The 21,473-nt window shown below is 40.3% G+C and overlaps 1 protein-coding gene across 15 annotated transcripts in view; it reads left to right on the top strand.

Moving 5' to 3' along the window:
- Nucleotides 1–21,473, top strand: part of ptprsa (protein tyrosine phosphatase receptor type Sa) — a 223,089-nt gene that overhangs the window by 130,421 nt on the left and 71,195 nt on the right. For 7 of the 15 annotated variants that reach the window (XM_040032837.1, XM_040032809.1, XM_040032853.1 and 4 more), the window contains 4 exons: nucleotides 459–467; nucleotides 5,418–5,435; nucleotides 12,772–12,882; nucleotides 15,242–15,253. In XM_040032837.1, the coding sequence (XP_039888771.1) occupies nucleotides 459–467; nucleotides 5,418–5,435; nucleotides 12,772–12,882; nucleotides 15,242–15,253 (150 nt within the window). The remainder of the gene's footprint in view (nucleotides 1–458; nucleotides 468–5,417; nucleotides 5,436–12,771; nucleotides 12,883–15,241; nucleotides 15,254–21,473) is intronic. The other 8 variants (XM_040032858.1, XM_040032884.1, XM_040032928.1 and 5 more) reach the window with 3 other exon arrangements.

Genomic DNA, 21,473 nt, shown 5'->3' with positions numbered 1-21,473 from the left:
TGTCCTGTTTAACTGAAACAGAGCTGTTTACTCGTCACTGTTTTTCTGAATGTTTTGTCCATATTTGTGTCTGAAACTCAGATGTGCGTCTGTCCACATCGCAGAGTCTTCAACACGTTTTATATCATTTTGACCTTTAACACAATTAAAAAGCCCCAACCGGAAAAAAAAAATCACAAGCCAATTAAAAACTGGAAAATTGCACTAATTGTGATATTTTACAACTAAAAATAAAATAACTTTTTCATAATAAAAAAAATCCTCTAAATGTGTTCATAAATTATAAATAAAATGCACTGTGATTACATCTCACTGTAATAAAAACTGCTAACAATGCTGTGGTGGGACAAAACACCAAACCAAACTTTAGCCCTTGGAAAGTCACATTGAACCTTATCTTAAATAAACTATGTTTTTTTTCTTTTCCTATTTATCTGTTCTTTCTTTGCTATTTTCAGAAACCTTTGGTAAGTGTCTTGCAAAGCTCAGCAAACCAGCCCACTGTCCTTGAAGCACATGGCATATTTATACTACTGTCCAGAATGCATGATTTCGCTGCTCCTCCTCCACCCTTTCCCTCCAATTCCACATGTTCCCTATTTTTTCTTTCTGTATAGCCTTCATTTTTCTTTACCCCACTCCTCTTGGTTTCAACTATATATTCTTTCACCTCAATACTACAACAGGATTTATAGTAGAAAGACACAGAATGTGTTGAGGAAGCATCATGATTCACCTAGCAGCATATTTTCTTAGTTTTAAGCAGCAAGTCTTTTGAGGTAGCGTCATACTTCATGATAAAGGTAACATGCATGGTAGGTCGTATAAACAGTCCAATTTGGACCCTGTCCACATTATTTTAGTACATGTATCCATGGGATTCCAAGATTACCTCAGAAGTAACGGTATATGAAGTTACCTTTAAGATTTATCCCATTTACAGCAAGACAAGAGGCCCTAAGTAAATAACTGGAATCCAACGCAGTCATTTCTTTGCAGCCTGAAGCATTTCTGAGCTTCTTAAAGGGACATATAGCAGGCACGTTTCTCCAGCAATGCACATTGCTTACTGATTTATTTAACCTGTTTTACTTGAACCTCTGTGCTTACAATAAAGCATTGCTTCAAAAGCATTCCTTGAAGGTGCAGCGAGTACTGTCAGGGGCTTGAATTCTTAAACATCAGTGCAGGACTTCTGGAATGTGTATTTCAACCCTAACTCGTGCTGCGTAAACCCTCTGGTCTTGGCCAAATATTTTGTCAGGAGAGCATTCTTCTTCTCTTGCCAGATTGGCCCTCTGCTTCACTACTTAACAAATGTCTTGCTCAGACTTTATTGCCCAGACTAGAGGCCAACTGATAGCCTCCTGACTTATGAAATATTTGCAAAAGATATACCCAGTCACTTCAAGCTGGATGTGTTTTACAGAAATTTCAAACTATACGTGCAAAAAGGAGGGGAGACAAGGAAATTACTTTCCCTTTTTTCAGTACCATAGCTCTTATAAGGTTATGTTAGCTTTGGGGGCTTGCTTTTATTCTATAGCTCTTCTGCTGGAAAGCTCAGCAGTCACACAGGATTTATGGTGATTTATGGCTTGAGCCCCCTAGGCTGCCATCTTCTCATCCCCTTAGCTCTTCTAGTAGCCATCTTTGGTCCCTAATAACTTTTTCTTTTTTGCATTTATAAATGCACTTAAGAAATCCCCAAAACAGAAAACATGTGACAGCCTCAGCCTCCCCTCCAACTTCTTCTGATGTGCTGATCACTGTTGACAGTTTCTGGGGCCTCTCTGTTTGCATCAGGCACACTCTCAAGCCTTGGGGGGGTAACTCTGGTGGGCCCTCTGCCATAAACGGTGGTTAAAGGGGAAAAGGAAGGGGAGAGAAGCAGGAGAAAGGAGACCATGGAAAGTGAGCCAAAGTCCATCATTTCAAAAACTTTCCCAGCTTCCAGCTTCTGCAAAGAATCTATATTTCCTTCTATTTGGCCTTCATCTTTAAATCATGAAATGTGAATGTTGATTTAAAGTGTTTGCGCTCCCAAAAAAAGGAAAAGATACGGAAAGACGGAAATAGCATCGCCACTTGGATGTATTACCGTTGTTTCCAACATAGCTGATTAGCTGACAGACTGGTTCCTTATGTTCCAGTCCCTGCTTTGCTGTCAGAAGCGATATTTGCATCAGGGTTTCCAGAGGACCTCCTACAGAGGTGTGTAGGGAGCTTGACATTTCTTCTTATCTTCCTATGTCTCCAGACCTCAGGCCCTCCCTAGCCTTGTCAGCCAGAACAGATTAACTGCGGGGCACAATGACAGTAAGAGGATGGGCAAAAGTGTTCTAAAGATTTATGTCCTTTCTATAATAAAGGCTCAAAATCAGGACCGTGACATTAGATGGCACTTTTAAGCATATATTGAGCTTAGTTAGAGTTGCATGTAACAGGTAAACACTCAAATCCAGTGTCATCAAAGCTGCTGTGAAGAGAGTGGCTCGAACCTCTGCAGGGGTCGTAACAACAGCTAGGTTTTCCCTCCGGCCTGCTGTGACACCACCAGGATCCGAGGCTAGTGTCTGTGGTGACGAGAAGGTCAGCCAGACGCCCTCTTGAGGGTGGCCAGACTCTGACACTCTGCCAATCACGCAACCCTATTTGCCCCCCCACACAGATGTGTAACATCTCTGGCCAGAGACAATCTGGCCATCTGGTTACAGACTTTAATAATTTTTAAAAAAAATATTCAGAGGATTGTTTAACAAAACAGCTGGGGTGTTCTGTGGAAAAAAAATAATGCCACATTTGATAATATGAGGAAGACAGCGGCATGTTGAGATATATTTAGGTCATTGTCACCCTAATCTGATCAACCCCTGGCTGACCAAAGCTTAGATGGGAAGCTTATGGCCATTAGGTTGCATGCCCGTAATACAGGTGGATTTGCCGTTGTAATTGAATATTGGCTGGCCTTGTGGACCCAGCCTGCCTGGCCTTCCTCAACAAAGTTTTAGATTTTCATTCTCATGCCTTTTTATATTCACAAATTAGAAATTGCAAACCACTACAAACCAAAGAATCGCATTTGTTTTCACTCTGTGTGTATTTGTTTCTCCTTTATCCACCATCCTCCTCATTTAACTTATTGTTTTCATCTCCTTCTCAGTTTTTTGTCACACTGGCCTTCATAAGATCCTCCCCTTTTTAAACCTGCTTTATTAACCTTAACCTTACTCTAACCTTAACCTAACTTTGACCTTAACCTCTAACCTTCAACTAGTAACCTCTTAACTCCCGACTAAAATCCATCTGAGCTAAAGCAAGATAAACCAGCTTCCTGCAGCCTCTAATCAAACTCTAACTTTATAACAACGTAACCTTCCCAGCCCCATTGTCCTTTGTCTTGTGATCACCTATGTTTATATGGTCTCCAGAGTTATTGCAGAAATGAATAAAGTGTCACTTTGATTTTGCCTGGTTTTTCAATGACTCTTAAGTGATCACCGTGGCACAGTAACACTGTTTGTGGCTACAAAACGTTGAGTCTTTACAGACTAGGCAAATCTAGAACATAAGAGATACCCTGATTTTCCACTTTAATCACAATGTGAATAAATGTAGCAATAAATTAAACTCCAGTACAGTAAATGTCAACAAATGCTTATGTTAAAAACATAAATGTAAACTTTTTGATGTAGAAATATATAACACAGTCCAATAGAGCAAAAAGGAGCATTGTAAACCAGGCAGAACTTCAAACTCAGTGACTGAATCCTAATTGCTGGTATCACGAAAGATGGCACAAAAATGTAATAATCTGACCGGAAGGTGCTGAACATTTTCACACCCCTCGTTGCACTGTAAAAAGTATGGAAAATGCAGGGCTGAGATTATATTTTTAAAAAATCCAACAGATTTATAAATCTATGTGTGCATTTCAAAATCAACAGATACAGTTGCAGTTTCACTATCAGCTTAATAAAGCTATAAATATGCCTGATTCTGTTTTATATGCCTTAGTCATTGTGCAGCCCCACAACCATCACTTTATAATCAAGCTTCTTCCACTACTCATTAGACCTGTCAGTAACAGTGGTGGGAAAAACAAGGTGTAGTTAAACAGACCCTCATGATGTCAACATATAACAGTCCAAAAGCAGAACAAGTGTCCGTAACACTGCCAAGGAAAAATGTCACACTCTGGAAAATATCATCAAAACTTACTTGAACAGATCCTCTGTATTTTCTCTGGGCAGTATGCATGACTGCATGCCTATACATGGGCCAAACCTCAAATGTTAGGCTCAGTGGATAGTGAGAACCCTTGATCCTTAGCCCTGTGGGTGCAGGCAGTCTATGCCAAGTAGGAATAACCAAGGGCACATTGTTGCCATGAGTCATCCTTTGATTTTAAAAATGCAGACTAAGAGAGAAGCAATACTGCGGATACACACACACACACACAAAAGCAAACAAACTCTAAAACTGGGTGAAAGAGAGAAAATTAATAGAGCCGCTAAAGCAAGAAAACAAAAAGGAATTATAAAAAACAGTCAAGAGTGGAAGGACAGTTTAATTTGAATTTGAAGGGGTTTAAGTTAAGCTGGCTCCCCTTCCCACACCCAAAGCTGTGCCTGTAAGGGAAGCATTTTACAATGCAACATTTCAAACTACACTTAAAAAGCCCACCGGCCAGTGACTGGATAAGCTCAATATTTTATTGTCCCTAATGGGACATTTGGCTTGCAGTCAGCCACGTAACACAATACAGCCTCACAATAAACAAAGATAGAGAAACATACAACTCGCAGTGAAATGAAACAATTGGAAAAAGCAGGGAGATTGAATGACTGGGGATATGGGATGAAACTTGAGGTAAAGAGCCTATCTGTCACAGTTAAACAGGTTTATGACTTGTAGGATAAATAAGAACTTCAGCCTGTGTGATTTAACTTTCGGTTGCCTGAAGGCACAACCTGAAATTCTTGCTCAGTGGAGATTCTTCCTCCGCTTTTAACATGTTAAGGTTCAACGCTAATGTGGATGCTCAGTACTGAATAGTTGCAGTTTTTACGGACACCTTGTTCAAGTTCAGCTGGCTGGAAAAACGCCGCAGGAGCATAACTTGTCAACCAAAGAAACCAAACCTCTCGTGCTTGCCTCATCACCCTAAGTTACAGCCACGACCGAAGGCCAAAAAGACAGCAGTAGGTTAGCGCGATAAAACTCCCCATTGTTTTGTGATACCGGCAGTTAGATTGTTTTCTTTTTCTTTTAGCCCCCTTATATGTACAAGATTACCCAATGGTTTAATCGCCAAGTTTGAGTGACCCATCTAACCCAAAAACCTCCTCTAACTATTACTAATATTAACCTTGAACTTCACTGATGTTGTGTCTTCATTTTTGTGTCTCCTCCAGTGGGTACCCCGATTCGAGGTAAGATGCTTAACCATCACGATAAAAACAGGAGAAAAATAAAAGACTTTAACTGACACATAATCAAATATAACCACTTCTAATTCCGCCAAAGTGAATAAATATGGGAAATAATCAGGGCTTTCCTGGTTTTAAAAAAACATTACAACAGTTTTCTCTTCCCGCTTTCATTAAGACCCCATTTGTGTTCGTGTTCTGTGTCACATTCGTCATGTATGTTTGATACTCCCATGTTTAATGTCAACACTGATGTACTATTCTTCCACCTGTGTGTGTGTGTCAGTGTGTTCTGTGTTTGTATCTTCCTGTTATTATTAAAAATCAGGAAACTTTAGATTAAAAGAGCAAACAGATGAATGGTGAGGCCTGTGAGCTCTGCTAGGAGTTGTGCTGGTTTTCCTTTTGTTTTTTTTACCTCTGACAATAAAGTTTTAGGTCATCAACAGGTTCATGGCAGAATGGTTGTTAAAAACAGTTTTTTCCTCCAGCCCTACTTTGATATCCTCCTCATTTGTGCATAAACCGCAAGGACGCTAACCTCATCTTATATTTGAATGCACCTCCCTGAAAAAGATAAGATATCAGGGGCAACAAAAGTTACAAAAGTTGCTTTAATTCCCTCATGTTACTCTACGGGATATAAACCTATAACTGCAAATTTAGGAAGGCTGCTGAGAAAATGCCAGCATGGGCATCCTTTTAACATACAAAAGAACTGCTTTTATAACTTCAGAGAATGAATAGACGAATGGAAGGATATCAAGGTAAGAATGGAAGGACACAGGTGTGAAGCGGTGTGACTCCTGTGAATTACACAAAGGCTTTGTTCAAATAATTCTTCTTCTCCCCTCATTTTTTCCCCCGGACATTTTAACTTTCCTTTGTAATTATCTATCCCACTTTATAACTGAAACATTCAGTCTCGGTTGATTCAGCGGGGTTGTTGTTAAACGCTTTTGTTCCACAGGCTGAGCAGGTGAGTGAATATCTCAGTTTCCCATGGTTGTCCATGTAAGCAAGGGGATGAATTCAGCTTGTGTTTTTGATTTATATATTTATTTATTCCCCTGAGTTCCCTGATGAAGATAAGTGGAAGAGCATGGATGGATGTATGGATGGATTTAGATGTTATGATAAATAAGGGGAAAACCCCACAGTAGGTCCAGAGGTCCTCCATCCTCAATCGTTTCACACAACCAGTGCATGGAAATATTTTAAACGGTACCATGTTGTCACACATATTAAAGCACATCACAAGAGTCGGCAGTCCAACACAGCCAAACCAAGCCCTCCCTGCATCTTCTCGGTTAATTAAGAAGGCCTCATAAATCATATTGTGATAAATGTAACTTGTGAACTCTGCATTTGCATAATGACTTAAGCAGCTTGAAAAAGACGATTTTTCACCCATTGCCAATACTGACCTGCTGTCAGGAGTGTATGCCGCATATGTAATTACAAAACAAATTGGGTAGGAGTTGGAGGTGGACTAAAATTATAATGGAAGACTGAGGCGTTTGAGAATGACATGTTCATATGGACCTATGAACATGCAGGTGTTCTGTGTACAGATCTTTAGGGAAAGCATTGTTGTCTCACTGCCGAGTCGTTTCTCTGTGATAGAGTTGATTCCCATAATTTACAACTTCAATTAATTTTAGTTCCATACAAAGCCGTGCAGGTGCCGGCCTTGAGGTAAGCGATCGCTGTATAGGTAGCTCTACTCCCTACCTGCTTCATTACTAATTTCATGGGAGCGTTACAAGCCACCAGATGGGCTCTGACAAAAGTGGCATCACACGTGGAGCCTCATGCTGGTGCGATCACAGCATAATGACCTTGGGGTGGTGGCAGAGCATTGCGGAGTGACAGCCAGGACACAGACAGAGGGGAGAGACAGTGAGAAAATGGCAAGTCCAGACTTGGCTGCCATGTAGCGCTACTGGCTGTCTTCATTTATGCAGTTATTAAAGCTGCGGGTACACAGCTGAAGTCTGTAACTTCCAGCGTGTTGTCATTTATAGCTGCAAACAGAATTGATGTCCCATAACTCAGCAGTTCTTTGTTAATTGTGCAGTTCTGCTTTCTGAAACAGCTGTCACAAAACTTAAATTAACCAACAGTTTGTGAAAATGAAAAACAAAATTTTGGTTTGCTTTGGTTTGGGGTTTTTTTTGCTTTATACACCTCAGCTGCAAAAGGTTGATGGGGAATTATCGTCACCCTGCCGAGCGGGCAGACGGGTGGGCAGGCAAATAGTGTGGACACCCAAGGTTGTGAATGTGATAACAAGAGGTACAGCTACTAAAAATCTCAAAAGATTTTGAACTCAGGGTCAGGTCAGAGGACAGCATTTCTGAAAAGCACCTAGGTTTTTCACATTTAAACCATAGGTGCATCTTGAGGGGTAGCACTGGCTACCCTTAGAATTTTTTTTTCAGGTGTGGCCTGAATACCTTTCTCAGTTATTAAACACATGTCTTTATGTGTTTGCACTTTTATATGGTAAGCATACAACATTTGAAAAAGCTGTCAGTAGAAACTGAGGCATTAAAGTTTTATTGGGATTGCAATCTGCACTCTTCTGTGCATGCAGATGAGTTTAATGCATGTACTAGTGAGGTTATTGTGTTTGTGTGTCCGTTCATACAGTAAGGTGCTAATTTGGGGTGTTAGTGAGAGCTGGCCAGCCGTTTTGTTCACCGCCTAAACAAATCTATCAAATCCTGCTGGAGCACACTAATTGAATTACACAAATGGGACTTGGGGGGGGGGGGCACACATGGCAAAGCTGCTACAAAGCAGCGACTGGGGTGGGCAGACCACAGCTTTAGGCACTTTCTGAAATTAATCAACCATGCTGGCTCCTCCTCGCCCTCCTTTTATCCCCTCATCCCCTCATCTGTCTTTTTGTTTTTCTATGCCTGTCTGTCTTTTTAACTCTTCCTCCCACCCTTCTTTTATTTTTATGGGGTTTTTTGTCTCTTTTTTTTTTCACTTCACCTCTCATAAGGAGAATTTTGTTCCACTCATTTTTCTCTTCTTTTCCACATCTCAGTTTGATTTTTTTTTTTATTTTATTTTCACCCAGTCTTCATATTTTTTACCATCAGACCTTGCCATTTGGTATGTTCTGTGCTTGTTAGCTACAAAAAAGGACAATGAAGTCTGTGAAACATCTGAATGGTCCCTGTCTGTGAATAAGATAGCTCTCTAACCTTGACTTCTAGACAAATCTAGTCTGCTTGTAAGTTATCGTTCTAAAATTATCAAAATTGGCATATACTGAATAGGACAGCAAAATATATCTGCTTTTAACAGTTTCTCAGCAAGAGTGTTTGTCCCTGAATCAAAAACATGTGTTTGTTGAACCTCGTCTAGGCAGTCTTCTTTGTTATCGCACCTTGGCACCTCAGTCCTCTTCTTCAGGTCAGCCTGCAGCATGTGGCACTTTTAACCAGGGCAGCCGTCACAGCTGGGACGAATGCTCCATTACAGCCTTCTTTATCAAATGAATGAAGGCAGTAAACTTGCTGCAAGACAGTCAGAGTGAGCAGCAGGGGAGGTTGGAGGTTGTGGGTCTTTGTGGTCACTCAGACTTAGAAGATCGATCAACCTGGATAACTGATGTCATTAGGAGACTTAGCCACTTTTTTCTCCTTAATGCTGACCTTAATAGTGTGCCATGCATTAATCACTGAGTAACAGACAGAAGGGTATCTTTTACTGCTCTGACCTAGTAAAACATGAATTATAACTCAGCAGAGGCAGTTTACTAATGATTATTGTAGCTGTTGAGCGGACAGCCGGAGCTCTGATCCATTCCCACTACAGCTCACATAGTGTCCTTGAAAAGTCAAGTGTCCTTTTTAAATGTCCTTAAATTAGAGAGCAAAGAAATAAAGTGGTAACCACACAGTAGTTCTGTATTATGCTGGGCTGGAGTTAAAGTTGTACACTTACAATATCTATTTATTTATCTATTGCTATGAAAAGTGGCATCACTCAAATGGTTAATCTGTATTCAGGACAGGACAAAACATTAAAAACAATATTTTTTTCTGTAGTAACTGGAACCGCAGCAGTGATAAACCTGCAAAAACTGATTTTGTAACTGGAGTAAAGTACGGTTTTTGTTTGCAGATAATATATAAAGTAAAAGTACCCATGGTTTTTGTTCATCCAGACATGATTAGGAGCAGATTAGCACTAACACGAGTATTTTCTTTTCTGAAAAAAACCCTGTGATCTGTGTAGTTACAGCAGTTTTTATTTGTGATAAGGATTAATAGCTGGAGACAAGGAAGCCGTGGCATTAAGACCCCATATAGGATAAATTTAATAAGCATGTGAGCAACACTATAAATTGCTGTCTTTATCAGTAAACACCAAGTGTTTGAACAGACCCGGTGCGTGTTTTTCTTTGTGTTATGTTTGCGAAAGATAATTTTCAGCATTTATTTCATTTCTTGTGCCACTGGCCACTCGCACAACAGGCTGGCAGAGCAGACAGAGCGCATTATGCAAAACACAGAGCGCAGCCATTTAAAAAAACAAAAACACACAAAAAGAGAAGTGATAGGAACAAAAGGACACGTGGGTCTTGGTTTCTTTTGTGCACACATGCATGCTGCAGCTCCAGATAGGTCATCAAAAACATTTGTTGTCTTTATACCTTAATATTATCAGGCCTTAGACTGCCTGCCTTGTCACTGGTCATTGCAAAAAAGTAATATTATTATTTTTTGCTTCCTCTTTATGTGGTGAGATAATTTAAATGAACTAAATCATTTACAAAAGAGCAAGCCATAGCTCAAGGAAAATGTATCGCAAAACGAACACGAAAAACTGTATTTAGTCCCGATTTTCAAAAGGCAAAGTCACAGAGTCAAACGGGGGTTTTAGTGTTTTCTTCCTAGAATTTTTAAGAAATCCATTTTCTCAGAATCATGGGAGGCCTGGAGGCTATCCCAGCTGTCATAGAGCAAGTTATGACAACTTTAAGACAGAAGCTAATAAATAGTGTATATTCCCCCTTCTCTGACATTGTCCCTGTACATTTGTTTTCTTTCGCTTCCTTTCCTTCATTTGCTTCTCTGCTTCCAAGCATCTTGTGCTTGCCTTTCTCTCCTCCCGAACTTTTTCTCCCATGTTCTGCAACTAGAAAGACTCTTTTGTGTGTTCTTCAGAGCTTCATATTGAAATAATAGCTCGAATGTGTAATGAAGCCAGTAGGGGCTTGGAAACAATAGATAATCCTACCTAGCATGGTGTCTCGGAGCAAATGAAACTCCCCGTCTTCTCTCAAAGTGTATTTTTTCTCTCTTTGCACTCCCCTCTTTGCCAGAAATTTGCGAACAACACCAAATGTTGTTAATAGTTGGCTCTCAGTGCATCATTGAGAAATCGGTGGTCATATTTTGTACTGTCAAATTACACGTGATCGATTGATATTTATTTTTTACTAGAGGAAAATGATCAGTAGCTGCCGACGGCACGTGACATAGAACATCACTTGTTATTCAACCGTGTGGTAACAGTTAACAACGAGGGGCTTCCAGCGATTTTATAATTCAGCGCAGTGAGTGAGGGTGACAAGCCGCTGGCAGAGCTTTCTGGAAGCGTCCACCTGGAGTTGAACTTCACACAGTCCTTACTTTGTGGTCTCCCTTGTGCCGAGGCACTCAGCTTCTGAGCACATTCCAACCCACCTGCCACCGCGCTGGCATTTGCTGTTCCAAGTGCACATCAAACAAATCCAAATCAGATGCTTGCATAAACCCACGGCGAAGACTGTGCCACCTGCACTCTGCAGGTAGATTTTTTTCATTTGGTTCACGAGCTGTGTGCCAGGAACAGTTTCCCCGTGAGGGATGAGAATGATCTGAGTTTTTAGATTGAAATGAAGAGATGCTAAAAAGAAAAAACAAAAAATAGAGTGCCATAGATTGCTGTGGCTTTGTGTCTTTATTATTGTTTTGAAAAGCAAAAACTGACCCAAAGGTATAAAATAGTCATGAGGGAAAGTGAGTTATCTTTATAATTAAGCAGGATCAATGATCTCATTTGTGGCACAGCTGAAGCACCTTATTAGGCCAACGTTCCAGAATAGTAGCCTTGTTCAACACTGTGTTCAATCTACTTTGCTGATGTGATGGAGTAGGTTATGGTATATTACAAAGCATCCAGGGAAGCTGCTGGCATATTGATGCTTCCTGGCTAAACGTTAACGAGCAATGGTGCTGTGTTTGTCAGAGAGGCCTCGGCTGCAATCTGTCTGCTGAGCCAGCCAGAAGCCCTAATGATATCATCAGGAAGTGCCGTCAACAGCGCTCTAATGAGGAATGATCTGACGCCTGTTGTTTCACCTCGCTCTTTTGTCCCTTGCACCTTTTTCTTCAGTGTCGCCAGGCATTTCGGTTTACTGTATTTGCGCATAGTATAGAAGAAGCACTGCCGGTGAGAAATAATGTCTGAAAGTAGCTCAAAGGCGTCTGTTTTCGAACACATAATAATGACAATAAGCGAGAAAAGAATGGGGGTCAAAGAGAGTGGCACACAAAATAGAATAAATGTATAAGCGATTAAAATGCTTAGGAATTCAAATAACTGAATAGCAATATTAAAACCTGAATATTAATAATAATAATGCTTTATTGTATGTATTCGTTTGCAAGGTTGTTTGAGCATTTGTCACAATTTTGATGAGTAGTTATCACATGATAGCAGATGGGCTGGAACGCTGTGGATGTGTGGACATTTTCTCATAAACTCTCCCCCTGCACCAGCGCACACACACACACACACACACACACTAACACACACACACTCTCCTCTGGTGAGCGTTATGCAAAGGGTGATTTACTAATCTCATGGGGTTTACAAGACCATCTCAACACCCTTTCTCCATTACCTTTCATCATCCTTACATCATTACTTTGTTGCACTTTCTTTGTAAGCGATCTCACATCTTACACGAGTTGCATAAACCAGCCTACTGTAGCTACAAATCCAGTGTGACTGATTCAGTCCACATTTTTATTCATTTATTTCCCCCCTTCTTTTTAATCTGTGGATGGCTGAGTCTGGAGTGGAAGCCAGTTTGTCATGCCAATCTGCATAAGCATTGCGGAGAGAAGCAGATCTTGACAAAGTGGTCCTGAGAAATTCAAGATACCCACCATTAAGAAGATTGTCTGACTTCTTCATGCACTGTCACAGACAGATTGACTAATCATTTCCTCTCTGCTTCCTGTCTCTCTGTCTTTTTCCTTCTTTTTTTTCCCTGCCTCTTTCCCTCCCCGTCTCGTCTTTGTTCAATGTCGTCGTTTTCCAGGTGCCTTGCAGATCGAGAACAGCGAGGAGACGGACCAGGGGAAGTACGAGTGTGTGGCGTCTAACGTGGAAGGCGTGCGCTACTCGTCCCCTGCTAACCTTTATGTGCGAGGTAGGGAGCAACCCGGTCAAAGAATCAGGCCAAGAAAACAAAACAAAACAGGAAGAATAATAAAGAAATAAAACATCTACCCATTCTAACTAAAATAACTTGACAGTGCAGCTCAGCCATAAATGGCATTACTGTTGAGCTTAACAAATGATAACTGCTTCCATTCTAGCCTAGTTGTATTTGCACCAAATGTATTTTGCAAAATAGTATTACCCAAGTAGTGTCAATATTTTAGCACTGATAGTATTGCCTGCCCGTAAATGTAATTTCATATGCACTGAAACTTCCAGATGTAAAACTATAATTGACCAACTAATGTTCTTCTCTGTTATGATGTTATGCTCCATTTTTTCTTTTAATGCCCTCCCCTACTCACTCGGAAGGAAATGTGTAGCACAACGAGCCGTATGTCTTTACTTTATCGGTTGTAAGACACCTTTTACCTGTAACTGTGTGCCCGATCAAATGTTTCCCGCGCTGTCAAAGTTGGAACCCAAAAAGAGTCCGGAAGGACGTCTTTTTGATTAGTTTTTTACAGGTAAAGGAGCACAACGGTAAGTCTCACTCTTGATTGAGTGGCGAGGTATTATCGCCCGCCAATCAAAACCTCAACCCCTCAGCCTTCTCTAGATTTGGAGGAGGAGAACTGAGTAGGCTGCTCTGTTTAAAAAGAAAAAAAAGATTATAAATAGTATACATCCTCTATTTCTTTGTCATGCTGTTCTGGAGCATAAATCCATAGTATTCCCATGTTTCTTCTTTGGTGTATTATCTATAAAGGCTTTTACAGTCAGTAGTAATTTTGGCTGGAATGTTCGAGCAAAGCGAAGATATAAAAAACGATCAGTCACAGGGAACATAGAGTTTCACAGGAAACAGACAATGAAGACAAAAGCATACTCTCCACCACTAATGCTAAATGACAATGGATCCCTGTTGAGGGAGCTTTAATAAATTGAAGCAGATGCATTTTCGACATGGTTTATTTATACTGTGCATATTAAATAAAAATGCCTCCGTATCTACTCAGTTTGTTCCCTCTGCTGTGTACCAAATAACTTTGTTCCCAATAAATAATTCACTACTCTGACATTATAAAATGGGTCAGGGAGCTGCTTTTTCATTATTATTGCTATTATCATACCCTGTGAAGTAGCAGCATAGGAAAGGGAAAAATTCCACTGTGAAGAGCTGAAGGTAAAAAAAAGGGTTCATCAAGATTAGTTTCTGTTCTTGCCAGTGTTTATCCTGGAGGCGCATGCTGTCTCTTCTGTGATGCGGGCAATGTCAAGTAGCTATCCACCTTGCTAATACGTAGCATAGTAGGTGTTAAAAGGGTCATTGAAAATTCTAGTCAAGTACTCTACAGGCATCATTAAATACTGATGAATAATTATGGGAACACTTTGTTGACACAGCACTGGGATGTTCAGCAGCTCCTTTGGTCAAAACATATATATACATAAATATATATATTCCGTGATATCATTTCCAACAATTCATGCAGTCTCCATGAACACTGGCTCCATCAGCATGCCTTTAAAAGAGTACACAAGGGTCATAAATACTTAAGTACTTTCACGCTATGTAACACACTTGTTATGCTTTGATGGTGTCGACCTTTGTCTGTTTTCAGTTAACTTTTGTCAATCGATTCTTGATACTTGATGTTGACTATGTTTTGTTCACAAAGCAAAATGCACTTGAGATTAGCAGCTGCGGTAGGGACCAATTAAGAGCAGGAAATATATACATATATAAAAATCCTAAATTAAGACTGCAACCCGACTGAAGGCCCAACAACGGCGCTTCTGATTGGCTTCCAATGACATTTTTAGTGGGACTGCCTTAAACTGCAGCTGCTAATTTCATCCCAAACTGTGTCTTTTTTTTTTTCTTCTTTTCAATCTCTCATTTGTTTTTTTTTTCTCCTTTTTTGTTTTCTCTTGATTTTGTTTCCTTCTCTAATAAAAGCAAGTACGGCCGCAGCAGGAGCTTCTCCTCGTGGCTATAAGAAGCTTATGAAATTCTGAATTATGAGAATGGAACGCTTGATGTGACTCCAGTGGCGCCTCACTTCCTTTTTTTTTCTTACCAGGCAACAGTGCGGCCACTGGGGTGAATCTGATTGTTTTGGTTCAAGTTTATTTACGGGGGTGGGGCAGGCAAGTGTACTTTCAAGACGGGTTTCACTGATAGCGGGGAAAGGGAAAAGGAGGGGAAAAAAGATGAAAGAAAAGGGAAATGTAGCTGCAGCTAAACACCTTGAGGTGGCTTTTTTTACTCTCTCTGTGTTTCCCCTATTTTTCTCTTCTCCTCATGTCATTGTGTTCTGCATCAACCCCTTTACATCCCTCAGAGCTTCGAGAAGGTTGGTGTGTTTTTTCTTTTTTACTTTTTTTAACCCACGTTAACAAATAATAAATTCAACATGTTGGAAAGAAAAAATTTTAGCTGTATTTGCCTATTTCAGAGCTCAATTGATTACTAATTTGAAGAGATACTAATCAGCTGATCCAAACTGCTAAATGATTATGAAAGAAATTTTGATTTCTTTTCAAAGGAAGAAATGATGAAAGCAAACCCGATTAGCTCGGGTCTTGTTAATTTACTTTTATGTTTGCATTGTGGGGCCTTTTCTCGTTTTGCATCCTTTGGTATTGCTTCTGCATCTAAAGGCTTTCTTGCATGTGCTGAGTGGAAATGCAGCGTGTGGAAATAACAGGACCTGTTGCATGATGGGAGAATGTAACTGCGCTTGCATGCCTCTTCAAAAGCCGTTTGGCCGCAGTGCTCTTTTTGTTTCTGCATTCCTTTTTTTTCTTCAGTTCTCTTTCTTTGGTTTTGGTTGTATTTTCCCTAACACACCCCTTTTTTGGCTTACCTTTTTTTGTTTTTCCCTTTATTTTTGTGTTGTGATTATAGTGTTGTGTTGTGCGTTTTCCTTTAGTTCCTTATCTATTGGTGACCCTTTTTTCTGTTAAAACATCAGTCTCTTTTTGTGGTTTATTTGTCGGTGAGATTTTTTTTTTCAAAAATGACGCTGCTCTGCTTCTTGGGTCTCGGAGTGCAAATGCAAATGTCGAATGAAATAATAAGTGTGTATACAGCCAGTGTTCCTGTCATCTTGTTTATAGCGATCCATTACTGGAAAAATTAGACCTGATTGGGCCTGATTGGCTTCCATGGTGATTTTAGGCAGCCATTAAGGGATGCCATTTACAGTGTCGTGTGGATCAATAACAATATAATGAGTTCGACATCAAATTTGCTGTTGCTTAGCGGGTGCTCAGAGATACTTTTATTTTCAAATGGCGGCAGCTAGAATGTGATTGGTTTTGTTGAATGACTGCTGTTTGTGTTCCCTCGCAGTCATGACACTCCATCAAATTATAATCTATTATTCAAAAGCCCTCCTTCCCTTGTACACACACGCGCACACACACTCCCTCTCTTTTCCTCATGGAATATTGATATCCAGGTTGATGAAGCTTCTAAAAAACGCAAGAAAATGCGCCGTATTTGTATCTTTCATTCGTGTTATTGTCCTGGCACAAAAAGAAGAAAGTGCTAAATGAATTGGAGATCAATGCAAACGTTGTTTTCTGCTTAACTCTAGATTTGATTGGCTTTGTGCAATAATCAGATCTTTACTGAACTCCGTGTCACGCGATTTTGGGAACTCGTATAAACATGTGCATTTCATAGCTCCGCTAGTCTCGAGAATATTTAAGATAGATCTACTGGGTTTTTTAATGGAGCAATGGCTTTATGTTAGAGGTGTTACATGGAGTTAAAAGAGTCAGATCAGGAATACCATTCTTTCAACTAGAAGAGATGATGCACATTCTTAGTACCAGTCTCTTTTTGTGGTTTTCATGTGTATCAGTCACCAGGGACTAAACCAACATATCTGAAAGTCATAAAAAGGACTACTACCGCAACAGCAAACTCATTACCAGATTACATGCTTTGGTATCAGTCAGTCCCGAGTGTATATATGATTTTCTCAGGCAACACCATATACCAAATTATCCAGAAACGTTGTGTTTTATCTGTCTATCTACCAAATAGCCAGATTATTTTAATTAGCCTCTTTTGTTCCTCAAGATTTTATGGAAGTATGAACTACAGTAAGCCCAAATATCAAAAATAACCCCTCAAAGATTTAGAATTTAGTGGACGTAGGTTTCAATCCCAAGCTACAACACCTATTCCATTCCTCTGAAATGCACAAACCCATCCTTTGTCCTTAAGTAAAGTCATAGGACTAATATAGGCAATTATCTCAGATCTACTAGTTATTATGGACAAAGTGGAGGTTTTCCCTTCCATTACCTCTTTTTACCAGTTGGCTGTCAAAGAGACTGTAGCAGTATGGTCTATGAAAGTGTTCACAAAGTATGCTAAAACCACGCAAAAGAAACAGAATAAACCTGGCTGTGTCTATATTAAGTCTGTAGCTCTTACTTGAAGTGCTAAAAATAACAGTGATGCAGAAAGACTGCGCTGTTCTGTACGCATGTGCATGTTTACCCTCCTACGGTGGTATCTGCTTGGTTTTGAATGTGCTTGCATGTCCTGCTATGCATTTGTGTGTACTGTTGGGAAAGAAAGCTAGATTACACCTTACGTTCTCACTGGCCAAAGCAAAAATCCTGCCATCTCTATTAGATGTTTGTCTCAAGGAGTCCCCCGAGATAATACCCACTTATAAAAAAAAAACATGTTGTTTTCAGAAATCTTCATTTTTCAGACAAAGCAAATGTTGTATAACCTCCTTATGCTATATATACAAACATACTTTCTTTCAAAATCAGAGTAATAACAATCATTGTAGGTATCTTTACAGTGAGGGGACATACTTGCAGTATCATTTGGCTGCTTGTCATCTACTTGTAGGACAATAGAAAAAGAGTGATTTGCTTTGAAATCCCCTCAATCTACTGCTTGCTATTATTAGATACCCCTGCCACGATTCTTGTCAGGTTCCTTTAGGTAATAATTTCCATTCTGATGAGCCACCCATAGTGACTGTTTAGCACTGGCGCAGCCAAGGTATGTTAATACAGACCGACCCCTGTGGCTTATATGTAAATGCCCAAGGCCTCTCCCAGGCAAGTGTGACTAAAGGATCTCTATACTGCACCTGTGTCCTCAGGCAGCAAGAGGGTGTAATCTCAGCTTCAAGGTGACACTAAAGGCTGCACATTATTTTGGCTTCCCCCCTCATTTTGGGGCAGCAAAACCTGCCTCACCAAAATGGCCGATAATGTCCACCTTCTGACCTCTGTTTTTTGGCACAAATCCCTCCACAACACTGCCCACTATTAGAGTTAGTGCAGTACTCTGGCATTCTCTCTCGACTGCTTTTCACCTCGTCCAGTGTAAGGCTTCTTGTCTTTCTCTCCACATTGGGGCTTGAAACAAGATTACATGTTGTTAGTACACTACGTTTGGTTTGTTTTCTCTTAATTCCAAATGGGCCGGCTGGGCTCCTGGTCTCTGTGAATGAGGAGCCTGTCCATGCAATTGGGATTCTTTCTGCTTTTTTTCCTATGTTTCAATACATTTGTGAGGTAGTGTAGGAGAAGGTTTCACACACATGCAGACAGCTTATCTAAGCTTATCATAGCATTACTCAGAACATTAAGTCGTATCGCACCAGGCCTGTGTCCGGTCAGTAATATCAGTGACCCATTTGCATGTGACATTGACATTTAGATGTAGAATTAATGTTGTGTTTTCCTTAAGATTTAAACATTTTTCTGCCAATCTGGAGTTAGAACTGAAGGGATCTTCAGCTCTTGATCTCCTGTAGTACCTATAGACCAAATTCACTTACCTGTCTTACACACGGTGACGCTGTTGACAGGTAGACTCACCTGCATATCATTTATCAGTAGATTGCCCAGTACCAGGAAGCCTTTAAGCAAGGATGTTTTTGCTTATTGGCTCCGTGAATTGAACATTACGTCACACACCAGCCACAGCCAAAAGTTACCAACATTTGGCAGGTGACTGGTGTTAGATGCCTGACACTATAGGTACTCAAAGGTAAACAAAGACATGTTTATGTGGGGAAACCTCATTCACTCAGCCACTACAGCTCCCGGTCCATTGGCTGACCTGAGCCCCAGGGAGAGAAGCGCTCCCTCAGATACTCTTTGATTGGAAGTTTCCCCCAGATAACCTTGTTTCCCCTATTGAGTTTTCACCATTATTTTGGATTGGAGACCAAAATTCAAGATAAAAAAACAAGCAAAACAAACAAAAAAACATCTAATAGTATTGATGCATACCTATTTGTTGAACACAGCTGCACTCTGGTACTGTCTATGCTGTTCGGACGTAGTTCTTTTTGTGGATTTGTTCAGTTTCATTTGTTTACTTTAATTTGATTTCGTGTGTGTGTGTGTCTGGAACAATGCTATATTTGGGAATGGATGGCATGCTTGGACGGGCTTGGGTGACATTTTTTTCAATTGTATTGGTTATCTGGTGTCTGCCCAAATGGATGGGGGCGCACCTGTACATGTCACTCATGCCGTAGCCACACCCATGCATGTCCGTGTGAGGAATGGGCTGCCCTTTCACCTTTGTTGTTCAGTTAGGACATTTTTGAAAAATAAACGCAGATATATATTTTTTTCCTTTTATCCAATTCAACATGTTTTTCGAATAATCTACCCCCCTGACTTTTTTGAGTCTGTCATTTAAAAAACAAAGTGTATCTCAACTGGATCAGGGTAGAACAGGCTTTTATAGAGCCACGGTTGCTTCTAATTAAAAAAAGACTTTTTTGTTCAATTGTAAAAATTCAGAGATTTGATATTTTTAAGAACAGACCTTTGTGGTCTATTTTTACCGTTGATAATTTTGTGCTCCACAAGAGAGCTTTTTTTTTTCTTTTTCCTTTTTCTCAAAAATCAGTAATTACATTTTTGCCCTCAAGGTTAGGTCTTGTCTTGGTTGTAGAGTTGTGGCCGGTCACAATAAACTATTGTTAGGATGTACACAGAATATCTCAGATGACAGAAAACACAACACGGGATGCAGAAGGTTCATAGTCTGCAACTGGAAGGACTGTCCAAAGTGTTTGTTACATGAGAGCAAGATGCATTGGTTTCTAAGACTGAATATGTAACAGCTGCTACATGTTAGCGATCATGTAAGCTCCCAGGTAAAAATCCCCATAGAGTGTGTGTAGGTGATATTTGTGCCTTACTTTGTTGGAAAAGTTCAACTGTCTCATGCAACGATCATATGAATCCCATTTGGATCGACACGGTGTGCTTTTGGAATGCTACCTATCCTTGACGCCACTCTCAGTCTCCCCCCTCCCAAATCTCCCCCTCAGTCTCTGCGTACCACCTCCACACACATCACACCTACCCATCCCAAGACTTCCGAAGTCACATTTGCATTGTTGTGCAAAGTTTAAGGTGGGGAGAGGGGGACGTGAAGTTGAGTCTTGATTTTAAGCCCCAGTGTGTGAGACTTCTAAACCCACTTTCAGTCATTATTTTTCTTTTTTTTTCTTTTTCCAGAATCACAGTTTACTTATTCTATCCCCACTTATATCCTCCTCCTCCTTCCCCCTTTCTCCAAGAACCCCAAACCCCTCCTCTTCCCCTTTGCGTATTGTATAATTTGTCTGCGTGCCCATACTCTGCGTCACTGTATGTCTGCCCGTCTCCCTCTGTCTGTCTTGTCTACTGTCTTGCTGCTTGGGTCTGTTTGGTTCTGCCTTGTGTTTGTCTCTCGTCCCTGTCTTTTCCGTCTTGTCTATCTCTGAAGTCATCTCTTCCATTTAGTTCATAATTTTTTTCCTTCTATGCCTTTTTTTTACTTTCCTTCTGTCTCTTTAACCTCTCCATCCCAACAGACATCTTGACTTAGATGTAGATATTGTTAAAGTTCAGACATAGAAATTACAGAACCCTGTAACAGTCTGTGCCTTTTTTTTGTTTAAATTAAACCAAAGTTTTTGTTCAGATAAATACAAAGGAATTGTGCATGCTATAATTAGAGCAGTGCTCCAGCTATTGTCACCCACCCTAGATTAAGATAGGAAAGGAAAACCCAACATTTTATCAGTTTACAACAACTGTGTGCTAATTTGTGTTAGCATTAAGCTAGCCATCCTCTTGCATGTTACTATCTCCTATCAAGTGTTTGCTGGGATGCCTCTCATAAACATGGTGTCTTTTGCTAAATCATGCTCTTTCACTCTCCAACTTTTGCATACTCTGCACAATCATTCCTATACCAATGCAAAAAACAAACAAAGAAACTGCACACATACTATATCTATATATACACATGTAAGTACACAGTACCGTTTACACCTTTCCGTGCACTTTAGGCTCATTATCAACCTCCTTCCACTCAGATCTCCAGTCCTATCCATGAGTTTTGAGGTTCTCCCTGTTTTTCTCTCTTAGCTTTCATTCTGTCCTAATTCAGTTACCTCTGTTTCTCCTTTTACCTCTTCTCTGTCTTATCCCCTGGATTTCTGCTCCCTGTTGATCCAGTTCTGTTTCCTTTCTTCAACACTCTGTGATAGTCTACTCTCTGGCTACAATTAC

The sequence above is a fragment of the Simochromis diagramma genome, unplaced genomic scaffold, assembly GCF_900408965.1.
Source record: "Simochromis diagramma unplaced genomic scaffold, fSimDia1.1 OVJJ01000334.1, whole genome shotgun sequence".
In the NCBI taxonomy this organism is placed as follows: domain Eukaryota; kingdom Metazoa; phylum Chordata; class Actinopteri; order Cichliformes; family Cichlidae; genus Simochromis; species Simochromis diagramma.
Note: the sequence above shows the minus strand (reverse complement) of the source record. Positions and strands in the feature narration are given on the sequence as shown.